Source organism: Artemia sp. Qi Xiang Cuo, chromosome 6, assembly GCF_049724085.1.
Source record: "Artemia sp. Qi Xiang Cuo chromosome 6, ASM4972408v1, whole genome shotgun sequence".
Taxonomy (NCBI): Eukaryota; Metazoa; Arthropoda; class Branchiopoda; order Anostraca; family Artemiidae; genus Artemia; species Artemia sp. Qi Xiang Cuo.
This window is the reverse complement of record NC_142799.1, coordinates 57,397,049-57,417,886: the sequence shown is the minus strand read 5'-3', so window position 1 is coordinate 57,417,886 and position 20,838 is coordinate 57,397,049. Positions and strand designations below refer to the sequence as shown.

Below are 20,838 nucleotides of genomic sequence, written 5' to 3'. Positions count from 1 at the left end.
CTTACTAGTCTAACAGCCAAGGTATTAGCCAAGTTATGTTACAGGGTTTTCTAACCATTTCACTTTTTTGACAGCCAAGTTACTAGCCAAGCTATGTAATAGGGTTTTTTCCCATCTTACTAATTTGACAGTCGAGTTAATAGCAAAGTTATGTAAAAGGGTTTTTCCAAGCACCTTACTAACTTAGCAGCCAAGTAGCTAACAGAGTTGCGTAACAGGTTCTTTCCAGACGCTAATAAGAGGCTACTCACTGTGAATAGGTGTAAAAAGTCACACAAATCCAGGTGACACATTCGACAATCAATACAAGTAGTATGATGTAATACTGTGGTGTGATCCATTACTTGCAAATTTAAAATCGTAATTTTAATTTAAAATCATTTCAGAGGGCATACACATCATAGGAGGACAAAAGTCATGACGTCATCTTACCGATATATTGCACAGATTTCAAAAAGTTTTTTATTTGCCTTTAACTTACAGAAAGAAAAGGATATAAAATGTCAGTTGATGGAGTTTTAAATGAGAAATTAAGTAGGATAGGGAAAATATTAGCCAAGCAGGTAGTAAGCACTAGTTTAAGTGCTCTTCATATTGCTTGTTTATTCTCGAGTGAATCACGAATTGTTGATTATCTTTTGAAAAATGGAGCTGATGTCAATGCAAGAACAGATAAGGATGAAACTCCACTTCATAAGGCTGCTGCAGGAGGAAACTTCCAAGCTCTGAAATTATTGCTAGAACACGGTGCTAGAGTCAACTCAAGAGACAAAGATGGGAGAACAGCTCTTCATATTGCTTGTTTATTCCCGAGGGAATCACGAATTGTTGATTATCTTTTGAAAAATGGATCTGATGTCAATGCAAGAACATATGAGGATGATACTCCACTTCATAAAGCTGCTACTGGAGGACACTTCCATACTCTGAAAATATTGCTAGAACACGGTGCTAGAGTTAACTCTAGAGACAAATCTGGGAGAACAGCTCTTCATATTGCTTGTTTATTCCCGAGTGAGCAATCTGCTAAAATTCTTCTGGAATATGGATCTGACATAAATATCATGAGTGACAGTGGTATGTTAGTTCTTAATATGACAACTGATTATATACATGATCTAATTTTAACCATTTCGAGAGGATGAAGACTAATATGCAGATTATATACCACATAATAAAATTGAAAGCAGCAAATTTATATTTATGTCAAAGAAATGAAATTTATCATGAAGAAATGAGTTTTATAAAGAGCTATTTGGATCTTATCGGCTGTATTGATTTTTATGAGGATGAAGGTGATTTTCGGGATCGATGTGAGGTAGAACTAGCCAACATGAAAAGAAATAAAATTGTTAATTCCACTATATCTTTTTATGACATTCTTTCAAAAGGAGAAAGGTCTTTAGCAGCATACATGAGGAATGAAAATGTAATGGAAGTATCAAACACATTAAACTACGAAATAGAGTTTCCATTATATGCTAGCATGCTAAAGCGTAACTTCAGAAAGGGTATGAAAAGGAATGAGTTTCTTGAGTCGGCCAATAGAAGCTTCAACGGCTATGCCAAGTTACCATATATATGTGCTGAAAAAATATTGAGGTATCTAAGCAATGAAGACTTGAGAAATGTGATAAATGTTTTTGAGCCTAATTGCGTGAGTTAAGGAGGAATGATGAAATTGAGGGCTTCTGGCATAAACTTATCGATTTAGCAAATAAACGAATATTATAAATTTTAGCAGAAATTTTGGAAAAGTATCTGTGTCAAGTTAAGGGATTAAGGGCAAGCACAAATCTAGTTAAGGGCCGCAAATTTGGGACTAGAAATGGGAGGTCATTCATTAAAAGAGAAAGAAGGAAATGTAAAATTGTAGAAGCAACATATACTATTAATTAGCGTAATTGAAAAATTTTCCTAAAATAATAAAAATCACCTTTGTCTTATCATAATGGAATTTGTAGGAAATCTAAATGTCTTGAAATATAAATTTTTCTTATAAATAAATCTGATAGTTTTTTTTCCCTAGAATTAGTTTGATATAAGATTTACCGGATGGTACGTTGTTATTCAGAAAGATGGATGAAATATAATACGTTGCAGACAGAACAATAATTCATTGATATTTTTAGATAAATTAAAAAAAGTTTCTTTTTGTGTTAAAGCTGCTATGTATATATTAAAAAAGATACTGCTATAAATGTTTATTCATCTACAATTTATGAAAGTTTGTATAAGACTTGATAATTAGGTTGAGATGAAATATAATAAAAGGTAATCTCAAACTAGAGAAAAAAAAAATTATATGGCTCTTTCTATGCAAAATTTGGGTTCACAGTAAACTTGATAAAGTTTCTGCTATTTTTAGTGTGAGAGTGTTAGGGGTGAATATCAAAGCAAAAAAAGAAGAAATAAAGACGAAACCTATTCAAACTAACCATCAACTAACAGAAGGTATTAATCTTGAATATTAATATATTTAGTTTTTGACAATTGACCCTATCAAAGTTAACACGTTACCTTGACAGCCCATCAGAAATTTAACAGATTTTTTAATACTGTAGCACATGGAAAGCTCGATAAAGGCTCACAAAAAATTTACAGCAAATATGCTGAACTCGTCCTTGTGTCAGCTCTTCCATATTTTTAGTGCTTGATCCATTCAGCTCAGAATATAAAAAAAAATACAGCGTTGCAAGCGGCAGTATAATTCAAAAGTTTGAAATACATTTTCATCAGACTTTTATTAGTTTGCATAAAAAAGGTTGTTTTTGTCAACTTTTCTATGAAAGCTTTAGCTGTTATTATATTTGCATTTCTCCGCGATTACTCCCTTATTCTTTGGTTCTCAGGATACATACAAATCAGGATAATCAAATATCTTTGAAAAGACACAGCATGAAAAAAACATTAAATGGCATAAAGAGAAAAAACTGGTAATGGCAAAAATATTTGTATTCTAATTTTTGTTCTAAATTTTCTAATTTTTTTTAAAATTTTTCTAATTTTTTTCTAATTTTTCTAATTAAAAAATTAGAAAGGTTATATCACTGTCTCTTGTGAAATTATTTTTACACAGATTGTAGTTTTGGCAAATAGACGATATATGCCTTATAATGTAGCTAGAAGAGCATGCCTGTCATTATTTTAACTTTCGCTTTGTACCAATTCCATAAAGATGGCGATATAATTTATCGATAGGTAGCGTTTTACCAAGACCATAAGTAAGAAGTTGCCTTTCATCGTAAACTATTATTTCATGTTGACATTCTCTTTGAAGAGTATCATCTCCAGATATCTGACTCTCACATATCCACCATAACCATTGTAGAATGCTTTGGGTGCTCCAAAGAAATCTAAACTCTCACTGTCATGAAAACATGTGCATACATTTCCGATAGTGTTACCACTTGTACTTGTTTCTTAGTTCAAATACTTCTCCTTGTCAGCATTCAACGCCACGATAATTTTATCACGTGCATAAACTTTCCTCGAATAATTCATTTTTACTTTTTTAAATGTGACTCAGGTGCTTATCCTTCCAATGTGTGAAAATCACTGATTTAATTAATACAATAAACTAGGTAGTGTCGATAACTAGCCAAAGAGTACCATTGGGACATATGCGTAGTGTCTAAGTGCAAGCATAGGTTTTGATCTGACTCTATTTTTAGGAGTTTTGGGTTTTTATATTTCTTAGCATTGGACTGATCGTCTATTACTAGGTTGCTAGCTACTGCTGCAACCCAAATTCACATATATATTTATTTATGAGAGGCAGCCTGGCTGAGTGGTCCAAGGCACTGGTGTTAGCCACCAGTCTCTTCAGAGGCGTGGGTTCAATTCTTACCGCTGGTATACGATTATGTTTGAAAGACTGCAGTGTGAAAAGACATCAAAATGCAGTTTTTGGTGGAAAAATCCCGTTTAGTATACTGGAAACAAAGAAAAGAGAAAAAAATACCCCGTTTAGGCAGAATGTTGTAGTAGCTGCCACTTTTCTTGATTTTTTAGTACTGATTTTTTAACTTGTGTGTAGCTTGCTTTGATCTAACCATTATGTATTCATGAATGAGACCATTTACAGTTTTGACGTTTCTTATATAGTAATTATGACGTCACTGCATTAAAAATATAGTTTTTATTGGAAAAATTTATTCTCTTTTAGAAATAATTTATTTTAGTTACTATAGATTTTTAACCCAATTAATTTCCTTTAAAATGAGCTATTGAACAACCCTCTACGATGTTCCAGTGCCAAGCTATCTCTGGATACAAAAAAGAAAAAAAAAAAAATATCTCGTTTGGGGAGAATAACGTGGTTAAAGTCAATTTTCTCGATTTTCAAGCCAATATATTTCCCTTGCTGTTCAAGCCAAGGGACAGAAAGTTTCCTATACAGGGGTTTCGGACAAGGCGGTTCTAATGGTGTACTTTTTGTTTTGATCTGACTCCTGCTTTAGGAGCTATGGGTTTTTATATTTCTTAACATTGGACGTGATCGTCTCTTACTAGGTTGCTAGCTACCGCTGCAACCCGGATAACTAAATCAAATATATGTAGAGGGTTTTTATTCCAATGGTCGTCTTTTAATGGAAAATTTTAATATATTGGCCTTAAATATAACTGTACTAGCCTACACTATAGTTAAGTGGCCTATAAAATTTAGTAGAGGCAAGAGGTCGTTGTTTATTATAAAAACTCAAAGAATCAGGCAGCTAACTAAGTCCAATATAAGCAATTGTTTGTTCTTCTAATGATCATCTTTTAATTTCAAGTTTCTTACTAGGTTGCTAGCTACCACTTAAACCCGGATTGTGTAATAGGTTACTAGCTAACGCTGCAACCTAGATATTCTTATTTCTGCTACTATGGGCTAAGGTTCGTTCTTTCATGTAAAACTAGCAAAACTTTTTTTAAGTCTGATGAAGATTTAACTAATGTGTCAAAAGTAAGGTTGCAAGTCGACGATTTTGTTTTGGCCTTATTATAATTGGTATGGTGAAATAATAATATGCATATGGCTCTTAAATCATAGTTCTTTATTGTCCCATATGGTTTAGTGCCTAGGATAGTTAACTTTCACTTAACAGGCCCGGGTTCGATTCCTGGTGTGGGAAAATTTTTAACTCTATAATCTTCGAACATTTGAACCTTTTATAATTTATAATGATGTATAATATAAATACTGTAATCTTAACTATAGTGAAGTTGCCTATGCAAGTTAGTATAGGGAAGAGTTCGATCTTTATTATAAAATCTTACCGCTGGTATACGATTATGTTTGAAATACTGCAGTGTGAAAAGACATCAAAAATGCAGTTTTTTGTGGAAAAATTTATTCTCTTTTAGAAATAATTTATTTTAGTTACTATAGATTTTTAACCCAATTAATGTCCTTTAAAATGAGCTATTGAACAACTCTCTACGATGTTCCAGTACCAAGCTATCTGTGGAAAAGAAAGAAAAAAAGAAAAAAATATGCCGTTTAGGCAGAATGTCGTAGTAGCTGCCACTTCTCTTGATTTTCAAGCCAATTTATTTCCTTTGCTGTTCAAGCCAAGGGACAGAAAGTTTCCTATACAGGGGTTTCGGACAAGGTGGTTCTAATGATGTACTTTTTGTTTTGATCTGACTCCTCTGTTAGGACCTATGGGTTTTTATATTTCTTAACATTGGAAGTGATCGTCTCTTACTAGGTTGCTAGCTACCGCTGCAACCCGGATTGAATTACTAACCTATTCTATAATTAAGTTGCGTATAAAATTTAGTATAGGTAAGAGGTCGTTCTTTATTATAATTTTGTTTTGATCTGAATCTTTTTTCAGGAGCCATGGGTTACATTAGTTTTTACTATGGGGCGTGATCATCTCTAACTGGGTTGCTAGCTACCGCTGCAACCCGGAAAATCTCTTACTAGGTTGCTAGCTACCGCTGCATCCGGGAATACTGTAAAATCAAGTAGATAACTAAATCAACCACTGTTCTGGATTTTCAAGCCAATATTTTTACCTTGCTGTTCAAGCCAAGAGACAGATAGTTTCCTATGCTGGATTTCGGACAAGGTGGTTCTATTAGTATACTTTTTATTTTGATCTGACTTTTTTTTTAGGAATTATTATATTTCCTAACATTAGCAGTGATCGTCTCTTACTAGGTTGCTAGCTACCGCTGCAACCCGGATAGCTACCCCTGGAACCACCGTATATCAGTTACTATGGACAAGATATCGTTCTTTACTGTAAAATGATGTACTTTTGTTTTGATCTGACTCTATTTTTAGGAGTTTTGTTATATTTCTTAGCATTGGACTGATCGTCTCTTACTAGGTTGCTAGCTACTGCTGCAACCCAAATTCACATATATATTTATTTATGAGAGGCAGCCTGGCCGAGTGGTCCAAGGCACTGGTGTTAGCCACCAGTCTCTTCGGAGGCGTGGGTTCAAATCTTACCGCTGGTATACGATTATGTTTGAAAGACTGCAGTGTGAAAAGACATCGAAAATACACTTTTTGGTGGAAAAACTTATTATCTTTTAGAAATAATTTATTTTAGTTACTATAGATTTTTAACCCAATTAATTTCCTTTAAAATGAGCTATTGAACAACCCTCTACGATGTTCCAGTGCCAAGCTATCTCTTGATACAAAAAAAAAGAAAAGAGAAAAAAATATCCCGTTTTGGGAGAATAACATGGTTAAAGTCAATTTTCTTGATTTTCAAGCCAATATATTTCCCTTGCTGTTCAAGCCACGGGACAGAAAGTTTCCTATACAGGGGCTTCGGACAAGGCGGTTCTAATGGTGTACTTTTTGTTTTGATCTGACTCCTTTGTTAGGAACTATGGGTTTTTATATTTCTTAACATTGGACGTGATCGTCTCTTACTTGGTTGCTAGCTACCGCTGCAACCCGGATCTAGTCTAAATTAAAAGATTAAAACTATTATTCAGACACCATAAATATTTTTGCAGTTTATAACTTTAGCGATTCTGAACTAAAAACGAAAATAAAATAAAAATTAATTTTTTCAATTTTTACGTAACGTCGCTCATTAAGTCATATATGGTTATTAGTACACAATAGGTTTTAGATATTGCGTCATGTCACTTATTACGTCATATATGGTTATTAGTAGATAATCGGTAAAATATTCGTTCTTTATTATAAAAAACTAACTCAGTCCAATATATGCAATGGTGTGCTTTTCTAATGATCGTCCTTTAATATAATCACTTATTACGTCATATATGGCTATTAGTAGATAATCGGTAAAATATTCGTTCTTTATTATAATCTTACTAGGTTGCTAGCTACCGCTGCAACCCGGATTATAGATCACTGTGAATATATGGAGGCATAATTGTTCTTTACTTAGTTTCAGCTTTAATTCGATGATCCAGACTTTATGTACTAACTACATCCAAAGACTATGACGTCATTGATTAATATTGTATATAAAAAATTAAGTTTTTCGTAAAAAATTAATTAAAAGAAAATTAAGTACAAATAGCGCTAGATCTAGAGATTTCCTTTAAAATGAGCCATTGAACAACTCTCTACGATGTTCCAGTGCCAAGCTATCTGTGGAAAAGAAAGAAAAAAATATCCCGTTTGGGGAGAATAACGTGGTAAAAGTCAATTTTCTTGATTTTCAAGCCAATATATTTTCTTTGTTATTCAAGCCAAAGGGCGGTAAGTTTCCTTTATAGAGGATTCGGACAAGGTGGTTCTAATGGTGTACTTTTTGTTTTGATCTGACTCTTTTTTTAGGAGTTGGGGGGTTTTATATTTCTTAACATTGGAGGTGATCGTCTCTTACTAGGTTGCTATCTACCGCTGTAACCCGGATTACGTATAACTCTATTAGAACGCATCTTATTACAAAACAAGAAATAATATTATTATCTAATTGAAACTTTTTAAGACTCGTATCATGTACCCATAACCTAACAAAAAATTAAACTAATTTTTAAATTTTCAGGTATTTTGTTAGTTTGAATGAAAAGATTAAAATTATTGCTCATATATCATAAATATTTTTGCAGTTTACATAATAACTTTAGCGATTCTAAACTGAAAAATAAAATATATTAAAAAATTGAATTTTTTGGTCTGAAAATACATAGTAAATTCCACATCGGGTAGTTAGAACCTAACTAAAAATAAAACTAATTTTAACATTTTCATGTATTTTTCTAGCTTGAATTGAAATATTCAAACTATTGCTCGGATACCATGGATATTTTGCAGTTTACACAAGCTGCAAAGAACGCATAAGGGCAAAATTAAAAATTATATTCAGAAGTCCACAAACATGGCAACAATGCTGGCGGATCTTAGTAAATTTAGAAAAATTTTACGAATTTTTTACCGGGATTACGAAAAATATTCAAAATTAAAGATTAAAATTATCTCTGAAAGAATGGATTTTGTTGAAAAGTCAGCTAGAGATGCTTTCGCAAAACTTCATAGTAATATCCAAAAGAAATGTTGCATGTTTAGTGAAAAGCTTCCAAGGTATGAACCGGCAACTGTGGAACAGTTTATAGATGTAATGGGAAATTTTATAGATCACTGTGAATATATGGAGGCATAATTGTTCTTTACTTAGTTTCAGCTTTAATTCAATGATCCAGACTTTATGTACTAACTACATCCAAAGACTATGACGTCATTGTTTAATATTGTATATAAAAAATTAAGTTTTTCGTAAAAAAAATTAATTAAAAAAAAAAATTAAGTACAAATAGTGCTAGATCTAGAGATTTCCTTTAAAATGAGCCATTGAACAACTCTCTACGATGTTCCAGTGCCAAGCTATCTGTGGAAAAGAAAGAAAAAATATCCCGTTTGTGGAGAATAACGTGGTTAAAGTCAATTTTCTTGATTATCAAGCCAATATATTTTCTTTGTTATTCAAGCCGCAGGGCGGTAAGTTTCCTTTATAGGGGTTTCGGACAAGGCGGTTCTAATGGTGTACTTTTTGTTTTGATCTGACTCTGTTTTTAGGAGTTAGGGGTTTTTATATTTCTTAACATTGGACGTGATCGTCTCTTACTAGGTTGCTAGCTACCGCTGCAACCCGGATTTATAAAACTGGAGTAAGGTTTTCTCCTTACAATCCCAGGGTGTGGAAAGAAGTCTTTTTAGTATGTTTGCTTTTCTATAACATTTTTTTATTGACCTAGGTAATTAATATTATTATCTTCTGGAATAGTTGTTTTATTTAGAGTTAGTTTTGCACTAACTTGGTTTCGCTTCCGGTGAAATTGGATTATTTTTGACTTGGTGGGTGCAATGGGTAGATCTGAATGTTGAGAGAATTTTTCAAACTGGAAAAGTGACTTTTGCAGATTTGACTGTGCTATCTGAAAGGTGTTGCCAGATGACCATAGCACCAGATCATCAGCATATTGTAGATACTTGCTAATATAAGCCCTTCTGAATCGTGCCATGACACTTGTTGAAAATATTTCCTGCGGCTGCTAACCGTGATTTTTAGACTGGTGTTTTTATGCACAGATGCGTCAAAGGTAAATCTTCTTCTTTTCTAAGTGTGCTCACACATGTCAATGAGATTCATTCCCATGGCACTAGGTTGAAACAAATTTATGCTAAGAATTTTCTCCGGTGTTTAGAGGGATTAAGTTATTGAAATCACTTGATGGAGATGTTAGAAGCAATTGTGATGTAAGTGAATTTAAAAGGCTGTTGAAGAACTGATTATTTTTCTAAATATGATTTAAAATGGTTAAATTGATAGGATATAGAATTATTTCAAAAAGGGGTATTCACTCAAGAATATAGTTTTATAATTTGTATTTTTTATGTTAGTTAAGGAAGGACTTGTGTTGAGTGTTAAGTTAGGAATAAAAGAGTACATGATGTTGAATTTATGTTTTTAAACCCCTTCTGAGATAAATATAAATTTTGAATTTTTTTACTTTGTGGATTTGTCTGATTATCCCTTTTCCATATTATGCCATGACGTTTGGAGGGGATGTGGTTTTGTTAATTTTTTTGTTAATAATTGATATTAAATAAATAAGGAAAAAAAAAGTATATGGTTTCATGGTAAAAAAAAGGGAATCGACCTTTCCAAATTCAAACAATATAAAAAGAACTACTGTTCCACCCAACATATCGTTTTTAATTAATCAAAGTACCAGGATCATGGAGTTTAGCGATCTCAGTCAAAATTACTTATAGTCAACTTTTTCGGCCAAATAGGATATTGAACAGAGAACTCTGACGATATAAAGTCCTTATGCGAGGTGATCAGATCAGAAGAAACTTCGATGTTTTGGAAAAAAACAAGAACCTGAGAAGTATGATGAGAGTCAGCAGGTTCTCTTAAAAAGTAGTTTTCTGTTCTAAGATAGGGGTTACCAGATTCATTAGCAAAAGAACTGACCTATTCTGATGCAAGCATGAAGGTAACCCAATTCAAAATTAGGAAATTCTATAGCAGACTCGATAAATTCGACCCTCTAGAAACTGACGAAGTGAATAACCTTAGAACTAATAAAACAAACATTAGAACTAGGAAGGTTTTACTCACCAGCCCTTACACCAATATTGAGACTAATTTTCTTTCTTTTTTAACGCTATTTCGGGACAGGGCCTCATACTATGACTGTCGGTACATTATCCCACATTATGAATATTTGTACTTACTTAGTTTTGAGAATTCTAACAAATCACAGAAAACTGCAAATCTAGTACATTTTAGTATTTTATGACACAACAACTGAATAGGACACTTCAGGTTCCATGTTCATTATTTAAATTGATTAAAACACCAATACTCATCCACCCATGATTAAAACATATTCCGAAAATAGTAAGTCTTACATGAAATTAGTTGAGTGAACGGAAAATAGAAAATCTTTTTTTTCGACAAACTAATTTACAAGAAAAGAGTCATTAAGTGACACGGCAGGTTTGATTAATTAATAAAGTAGGAATGATGAACGCATATCTTGAAAAGACTTTTTTTCAGAGTGGACTGTAATATGTACAAAAAATATGTCAAAACCTATTCCCAAGAAAAACAGCTTTTAGGAATCCTTGAATGAACTTACTATTTTTTATGACTTGAATCTCCGTATGGCAAATTACTAGGCTATTTCATAAAATTACTTAATTTTCTCATGAACAGAAAATCGATAAAACTGTGATTCGAACTAAGATAAATGAAAATTGAAATAAACTGTCTGAAGTACATTAACAATTGACAGAGTAGAGCTGATGACCGCATATATTGGCTTTAGCCAAAAATATTTTCTGAAAGAAAATTTCCTTTTCAATTGAAAGGTAAGAAGGAATATACAAATTATGGACAAAATTAAATAACTTGAAAAACTAACTCAGTTTATCTAAACAAAAGCAAGAGCAATAAAATAAATTAAATAAGGAAAACAATACAATTGATGAGTTTAGCAATAAACTTAAGATACTGACTTAGCCTTGGCCTTATAGATTTTTTGACTAGAAGTTCCTTTTTTATGGTTGAAATGGGCCAGTTAAAAGTAAAAGTGACAACAGGCAAAGGTATAAAAAGGCACGTTCATCATAGATATAGATTTTGCTAAAGAAATTTGGAACCATATTCCTTAGAAGAAAACTACAAATACATTTTAAGCAGGATCTGGTCATTGAAATCTAAGTAAAAGTTTAATTGTGAAGAGGATATTTGGAAAAATTCTACAAAACATTCTTTCTGCTTTTTAGTCAATTTTGGCTTTTACTAACGTAGAATACCAAAAGAAATACTTACTTCAAGGGCATTGCCAAATTGAGCAGCTACAAATACTAAGCCAAAACAAATCAATCCAATTAGAACTGCCAAAGCTTTTGAAACATTAGTAGCTGCCCTATCACTCAGATTGGGGAAACAAAAAGGTTTGACAAAGTCTTCCATAGCTATTGCTGCTAGTGAATTGAGCCCACTTGATACTGTACTAGAAAAAAGAAACATATTTGGAACGATTTGCTTAAACACTGACATTGGATTTACCGATTTTCTAGATTAACCTTAAATTAGTATCAAGTTAAACAATTTTCACACCCATATGTAATTGTCTATGCCAAATGGCTAAGTTATATTGTATTAAGTGTAACCTATTACGCTTCAACAAGTTCTTTTACACTACCGCTAATGCATAAAACCATGAGACAATCATCCTCGTCGTGTGAAATCCAGGGGCGTAATTTGCTACGGAGCATCGGGGTAGGGCAACAGCCCCTCCCAGACCTTGGTTTGCCCCCCCCCCATCCCCTGATCCCAGTTTTCACCCCCCCCCCCCCACTGAATTTTTTTTCAAAAATCTTGTCAAAACTAGGGCAAAACCGCATAATTCAAGTATCCACAATGGGTCAGTTTTCTTTATCTTTATCTTTATGGTACTATAGGATTCGTTTTTCGGTTTTCACTGTCATTTTCACTTGACTTATGAAAATTGGCTCCAACTTTGCCCACCTCCCCACCCCCCCCACGATTTTGACGATATTACGAAACTGGTGAAATCATCACTATTATTAAGCAAACTGTTGAAAATAAAAAATAAGGAATTCGAAGATTGGACTTCTGATCAAGCATTAAAGGCTAAAGTTTATAAAATTTTATTTCAAATGTTTATTAATTGCTCATCCAGAAATCTTATTTTATTTTGGCTGTATTGACTGTTCCTTAACATAAGATAAACTTAAAAAAACGTAAAATTCTGAGTGGAGCTCGAGTCTAATTGGCACTCCCAACGTTACACACAAGAATTTCCGGAACCTCAATAACCCCATTTTGATTTTGCGTTTTATTGAAAACTAATTTTTCCATAAATCTTTGAGAATCGGGTGCTTTGCAATTCCAAGGATGATCTGTTTGCTGTTTCTATTCGTAAGATATTAAATATGAAAAGAACTTTAAGGTGAAAAAATTGTCAGACGATATCATTGTAACCATATGACTATGCAGTACTTTTTTGTAGTCTTTGGACGTTGAAAATTAAACTTTGAAATTTATGCCGTATAAGATTCCCAAAATATTACGCTAAACTTGTTTTCAAGCTACAATCTGGATTGCAATATGATAATATCGGTTGTGACAGAAAAGATCAATAAAAAGCCGCTCCAACGACGATCAACAATCAGCATCGACTCTTAGAATTCCTGATTTTGCCTTCAGTAGTTTTTCTCACCTTTCTCTATAAGATTTTAGGCCCCTTTCAAAATAGGACTTTACCCCTCGAACAACATTTAGAGGACAGTCCTGATTTATTTAGTGTCACTTGATGAATGTCCCTTTGATAATGATGCTTAGATTTATACATTAGACCACTGAAGTTCCTTAAGCAATGACAGTTTTATATCAGGTGAAATCATCAAAACAAACCATGAGTTAATCCTGGAGCTATAGAGCACTAAGATGTTTTTAACTTGTTTGTTATTAGAATGTTAGTTTCCAGCCTTTGAACATTAAATATGAGAAATTTTGAACTCATACAGCAAAAGATGCATCGCTTGTGAAGATTGATGTTTCACCGACAGTCTAGATGCACAAAAAGTTGTTCTGTCGACAATCAGAAACAAATTTCATAATTCCTTATCTACTTTCAGAATTTTCCCTGCATCTTTGGACATAAATTTAGAGTGTAGTCCTCGTTTATATAATATGTAATATCATTTTCTGACTATCCCTTTTATAATATTCATTAGGTTTAATTGGTTTGCGCATTAGATCCCAGTGGTTCTCAAACTGTGAGCCACGGTTACTTCAGGAGCAGTAGTTTCACCATAAGAGTGATTTAAGGTATTCAATGAAGCAATTTGGCAAATTTGTTGGAACTTCTTAAAAAATTTTGCACCAACAATTAAGTATGCAGAAAAAATTGGTACTTATGTTTTAGCCAGAAAACACGCGAGAAGGGAAGTTTGGTTAATGCTAATGAAATAAAACAAATAAAAAGATGAAGTTATAATAGTTTAGAAACAAAGTTTGGCTATATATTTGCACATTAGGGGGGCGGGGGTAAAGCATAGCATATATCAAATACATAACCTAACCTAGGTACCTTTGTTTGCCCCACAACCCCAAAAAACTAAAATTAAAATATTGTTCACTTAGTGAGAAACCCCTGTTTCCGTACCACACCAAAGGAATTCTCTTGATACAGAAGCTGCTTGACAAGTTTCTTGTATCATGTTCGCTATACAATTTCTCGCGTGTTACTGGCTAATAAGTAAGTACCAAAAGATTCCATCGGATTCTTTCCAAATGTATAACTATCTCTATTTTTGATAATTTATTTTTATTTTTACCAGATAGTCCTTTTGCAATAGAAACCACCTGTGTCCACTAGGTCCAGTGGCTCCTTTCTGTAAAGTCTTCGAAAAACACATTCAAGCAGATAATATCGAGTTTGAATTGATTCAAGACCTATTTAAAGCCAAGGATCCATCCAAATTTTCTTTTTTTGATGAAGATCCACTTATTGATTTGTCATGCGATAACACACTGAAGACACAATTTGGTAGAATGAAACTTTTTACGAGTCTTAATTCCATTTGAAACGTCCTACTTGAGTAAAGCCGGCTTTTTTTAGTGTCGTGGAAATAAAAAAATAAGCATCGCTCAAAAATTAATGTCGAACAAGAAATGGGGCCAATTTTGCTCTGAGATTTGAGAGGCTGTGTAGTGAACAACAAGCCCATACATCCCATTAATAATTTCAATAAAATCAATCATAAATAGGTGTTTCTGAATGTTAAATTTGTGTTTAGCTTATACTAAACTAACCACATAAGTACAGTTCACCAGCCAGTTGAACCCTTATTAAATGCACTAACACCACGACCAGCTGCCGCAACCAAGACTATGGTGGCTATCCAGGCTCAATATAGATACGAGCAAAATAGTCTAGATTAGATATTTTATGTTATCCCAAGAAACATAGTATCCGATTTGACTTTTCGCTGTTAAATGAAGAATCGCTTTTCTAAGTTTTCCAATTTTTTAAGAAGCTGAAAAAGTTCCAAAAAAATTGACATAAGAATCTGATGTTTTAAGGGAGTCCTGAAAAATCTGACGTTTTAAAGGAACCGTAAACAAAAACGATTAAGAGTCACTGGTATATCATTGATGTTACTTAAACAAAGATACTTTTATATTAGCCGAAACCATCAAACCCACCTGTGGATTAATTCTGGAGCTATATGATGCTGGAAAGTTTTATGCCGAATTTTATGCCGAGTTTTATGCCGCTACCTGATTTATGCCGAATTTTCTGAAGAATTATAACCCTGGCCCTGAGGGGTGGGGGGGGGGGGTTTGTCATCCTTAAAGACATAATTTCCAGAACTTTCAACTGCGTTGAACAAAATGGCTATATCAAAATTTTGATTGGATGTGGTTGGGGAAATGGTGGGCGTGGAAGGGGGCTCAGTTGCCTTAGAATCACTTTCGACTATTAAAAAGGAAGCTAGCCGTTTAAATTTCCAATCGAATGAGCCCTTTCTGAAATTTCTACGACAACGTTGTCTATACAAAACCTTATATAATAACTTACAACCTTATATAATATATAACTCACAACCCTTGCCCTGAGGGCTGTGGGGGAGCTGTCATCCTCAAAGACCTAATTTCCAGAATTTAAAACTCCGTTTGATAAAATGGCTATCTCAAAATTTTGATTGGATGTGTTTGGGGGAAAGGTGGGCATGAGAGGGGCGCTAATTGCCCTCAAATCACTTTCAACTATTAAAATGCACTAGCCCTTTTGAATTTCCAATCGACTGAGCCTTTTTGGAAGTTTCTACGACAACGCCTTCTATAAAAACCTTATATGCCCCCAGGATATAACTTAAAACCCTTGCCTTGAGGGTTGTGCGGTAGTGTCCTCCACAAAAACATATTTTCTATCTGAAAATCATATAAGCTGAACAAAATGGCTATCTCAAAATTTTGATTAGATGTGTTTGGAGAAATGGTGGGCGTGAAAGGGTAGTTAGTCGCCTTCCAATCACTTTCGACTATTGAAAAGGGCACAAGCCAAAGCCACTCCAGTTTCCAATCGAATGAGCCTTTCTCGAAGTTTCTACGACAATTCCTTCGATACGAAGTGCCCTCGTCTAATACCAATAACCAAAAAAAAAATAATAATAATACAATGTGCCAACATAGTTCTTTACTTAGGCAGCGCTATTGCACTGCCTATGACACATTACCGGGGGACTGGTAGTTTCGCCACCGGTCCCTAGCATGGCTACACGGCAGACTTGTATATATTGATTCTAATTGTCGCTTGTCTTCTAACTGTGGAACCTGTGAAGTACTCCTTGATGCCATAGTGTCACCATGGGTTCAACAAAAATACATAATTATTGCTTGTTTAATTAGTTTAAAAAAAAGGTATACAATTCTAACAATAAAATGTTTTGTTGGCAGTTGTTAATACTTCATACCGCATAACTTTGTTTCCTGATTTTTCCCCAGTAATTTTATTCGCCCTAATTTTTCAGTTACATAATTCACTAACAATAAGGTGGATTCCACTTTACATCCGTTCTGAAATATCTAAGCTACGTAGAATCATAAATATTGTATTTTTCTTTCTTTTTAAGTCATGGGGTGGTAAATTTGCAGTATAACTTGAATTGAGGACTGCTGAAGTGAATTCAATTCTTCCTTCCTCTTTGTCTTTTACAGAATCATAACTTTTATAAGATTTGTAATCTCCTGGGAGGCCATCGACAATTTTCGCATTTATTTTTTTAACTTCTTTGATGAGCTAAGCTAAAATAACGTGATCGTTCATTAAAATTAAATTTTGATTTGACAGCCATTCTCCAAATGCACCCTCAATTAAGTCGTCACTAGAAATTGAACCACCTATAATCGACAAAACCTGGCACAGTGAAAATGAACTGCACTTTTGGAGGTTGTTGTCCCAGTGAAGAAGCAGGTTGATTAACATCATTGTCCACTTCTCGCCTTTTCATGTAACCTTTCGCATAATTGTTTTTCCCTCAAAATATTTCTTCCAAGAGAGCCATTAGGTAATGAGAGATCCAGGCGTTCTTGGCGATGTGCCAGGCGTTCTTTAACACCTTCATTGGGGTCCAAAAAGTACATTTGGCCATATAAAGGTGGTTTGAAATCACCTTCAGTGGTTGGTGATGGATGTGCCTTTAAATTGACTTTGTGATAAACTTGTCCAGCTACTTTAAAGCAAGAAACTAGAGCAAAACACGAGTTCGAGCTTTGAATTCGCTTGTGGAACCAGGGGTGGCTCCAGGATTTTTTTTAGTTGGGGGCACATAATAGGTTGCCCCGATAAACTTCCGAACAAAGAAATGCCAGCAATTTAAAGGGAACCTCAACAATTATACGTCGTAGGTAGGTAGTGGGGAATCGTCGTAAATTTTATCTGAAATCTGGTGATGATCAAAGTTCTAATAAATCTGTTGAAGTTAAAAAGACGTCAAAATATCGGTACAAAAAACAGTAAGTCATAAAAACCACTCCTTCATAAAAAAAAAATAAAAAGCTGCTCACCATCTACAAAAAATTAGTTTTTTAATATTTTCTGCATAATTTTTAGCCTTTCCACTTCTGACGACTATAGCGAGTGAGTTAAGCTATGTATTGTCAAACAAAATTGGTCTTAAACCATCTTTTGGAGCCATGCATTCTTTGTGACTATTGGTATAGGTCAAACCCTTTAGCAAGTCGTCTAACTATATGGCATCGCTTAGTAATTATGATGGTAATGAAGAGCAGGTTAATGAGGATTAAGATACAACTGTATAAGCGTACAAGATTAAACATTCAATACTAGTTCGTTTAAGGGTGTAACAAAAAAGATAGAACAGAGAGATAGAAGTACACAGAAGACATTTAAAACGAGGATTTTAAGTATAGGCAATAAAACATTAACTAATCACTATTTCTTTTTAAGAATAGTTTTTTAATAAACAATGTCAACTTTGACGAAATATAAAAAATTTGCTAATCTAAATTCACATAACAATGTAGCGTATCTTTCCACTTTTTAAAGTTCGATATATTTTGCTTAACTTATAGAATTCACAATTTTATAAGAAAAGATCTATTTTTCTCTTTCTACACCGGCCCCATCTATTTATTACACGGTCGATGTCTACTAAATAATCCAAACATTAACTAATCACTATTTCTTTTTAAGAATAGTCTTTATTTATTAATAAAAATAATATATAATAAATAATAGTTATTAATTAAAAAACTTTTTCTACAAAATAATTTTTTCAAACAAAAGTAAAGAACTCCACTAAACCAAAAATGAACAAAAATAAAATCAAATAATCTACCAAGCATACAACTACCACAATCAGTTTCCTCCTCAAAAACATATTTTCTATCTGGAAATCAACTACGCTGAACAAAACGGCTATCTCAAAATTTTGATTGGACGTGTTTGGGGAAATGATGGGCGTGGGGGGGGGGGGTTGTTGCCATCCAATCACTTTCCAATATTAAAAAGGGCACTATCCCCTTGAATTTCCAATGGAACGGGCCTGTTTTGAAGTTTCTACGAAAACCCCTTCTATAAAAACCTTATATGCCCCCAGGGCATAACTAAAAACCCTTGCCCTGAGGGTTGTGGGGGAGTCCCCTCCTCAAAAATGTATTTTTTATCTGGAAATCAACTACGCTGAACAAAATGGCTATCTCAAAATGTTGATTGGATGTGCTTGGGGGAATGATGGGCGTGGGAGGGGGGGGGGTAGTTGCCCTACAATCACTTTTGACCCTTAAAAAGGGAACTAGAATTCTCGATTTCCATTCGAACGAGCCCCCTTTGAAGTTTCTAAGATAACCCCTTCCATATGAAGTGCCTCTGGGAAAAAAAAAATAATAATAATAAAACATTGGAGCCGTATGGCCTTTACTATTAGAAATGCTATAGCGTTGCCTCTGATAAGCATAAAAATAATTCAAAACTAGATAACCTGCATGCATTTGGTACATACAAACACATTTTCAGGGTGGGGGAGGAGGTAGATTGACCAAAATGTATAGATTGTTCAGTAATTTGAATAAAAAGTGCCCAGAAATTCGGAAAATTCAAGGTTTGAGATGGAGACCGCGTACCAAGGTTTCCTCTCTTGTAAACGTCCCTGACATTCACAATCACGGAAAGGGAGACGCATATAAAGGTGATTCAAAACCCTAGACAAACAAAACAAAACAGAGACCCAAGAAAAAAACAACGACAAACCTTAATGCCCCAGAAAATATCCCAGCAACAAATAACCCTGGCAGTCCTGGTAAATGTCCAAGCGTATCCATAACAAAAAGGGGAAAAAGCTGTTCAGATCGTTCGACAAGCTAAAATAAAATATAAATGTATCAAAATATAAATGGAATATAATAAATTAAACAAATGAATTATTATTGGCGAAAGATAATAAATCTCTTTGAGGCCTTTCAAGCTATGACACCTTTTCATCTGAAATTATTTGCAATATAACCTTATCATTATTCATATAGCTCCATCGGGAGACCAGAGAGTGTCTAAGACGATGCAGTAAACTTTTTTTTACCTCCTGGATCCATCTTAGTTTCATTCATACCTTAAAACCATGATTCTCTATTGTTTTCTTTTGGTTGTTCCAAAATTTTGAACTTTTTAAAACAATAAAGCCACGTCAATTGTAGAAGAGAATTTCCAGCCTATATATTACTCCTTCTCCCCCTCCCCCCCACCCACTCCTACATTTTTAAGAATTACTGCTTTGTTATTTCTATGAAAGACACCTTTTCTGGAATATTTCTTGAAAATTAAAAAAGTAACAAAATCTCCCCCCCTGACTTTCATGAATTGATGCCCTGGATAACTATATCATTTTTTTCAGTGTTGTCGCGTTAAACCGTGAAAAAAAAATACTTAAACTTGACAACGTTTACTAAAAACTGCATATCTGTATATATAGATGTCTTTTTAAATAGAATACTCAATTGTCCTTATTTTAAGAATATAATGTATATAGTAATGTAAGTTTTTACTTAACCTATTCAAACAATCATATTTCAATTTCACTGTCGTTGGTACTGTAAGTGGAATACCAGCATTTTCTGGTCGAAACCCAGAAATACCATTTTAGTACTATTTCACATGTAGTGTTCATCTTATGCTGGTTGAATAATACTTGCTGTTACAAGATTTTTAAAAAGAATAAATTATTAAAATAAAAAGGTCTGAGGTCAGCAAAGGATTATACTAAACCAAAATCAATAATGTTGTTTCATTATTCTATAACTAGTATAAAGAAATGAGATCCATAACGAGACAAACAAAATTTGTCTACACGGTTTTAACCCCTATTTTTATAACTTAACAAGAGGAGGGGTGATTCAGACCAATCACAGGGGTAAAGGGTAATTTCTCATCTATTATGTGAAGGCTTGAACGATAAAACTCAGGATTCTCTGATTGGTTCAAAGCATAACTACCATGATCAAACAAAATTAGTATCTGAAAAAGCCTATATATCATAGGTCTTTCCAACTACTCTCTATTCTTTGTTTTAATAATTTGTTTTATTTTTTTGCAGAGCGACTAATGAACACCTTTTTTTAAAATTTATACTTTCTGTTATCCTTTCAGTTTAGTGTTACACAGGAGCAGATCCAGAGTTGAATTCTTTTAAGAGAAGGGAAGTATTTTTCGTATACCTACCGAATTGTCGGGAGATCTTACGACATTCTGGAAAATTTTTTGATTGAAAATTAGTTCTTATGGTCTGCTGATAAATATTTCCGACTATTGCCAATTCAAAGCATGTTTTATTAATTA

The 20,838-nt window shown here is 33.7% G+C and overlaps 1 protein-coding gene and 1 pseudogene across 2 annotated transcripts in view; one reads left to right on the top strand and one right to left on the bottom strand.

Moving 5' to 3' along the window:
• The window catches only part of LOC148951428 (sodium-coupled monocarboxylate transporter 2-like), a 181,157-nt gene that overhangs the window by 101,946 nt on the left and 58,373 nt on the right, over window positions 1-20,838 (bottom strand). For both annotated transcript variants that reach the window (XM_089090883.1, XM_089090884.1), the window contains exons 8-9: window positions 19,261-19,370; window positions 11,784-11,967 (exon numbers count right to left, since the gene is read on the bottom strand). In XM_089090883.1, the coding sequence (XP_088947009.1) occupies window positions 11,784-11,967; window positions 19,261-19,370 (294 nt within the window). The remainder of the gene's footprint in view (window positions 1-11,783; window positions 11,968-19,260; window positions 19,371-20,838) is intronic.
• On the top strand, window positions 501-1,666 carry LOC148951429 (uncharacterized; annotated as a pseudogene).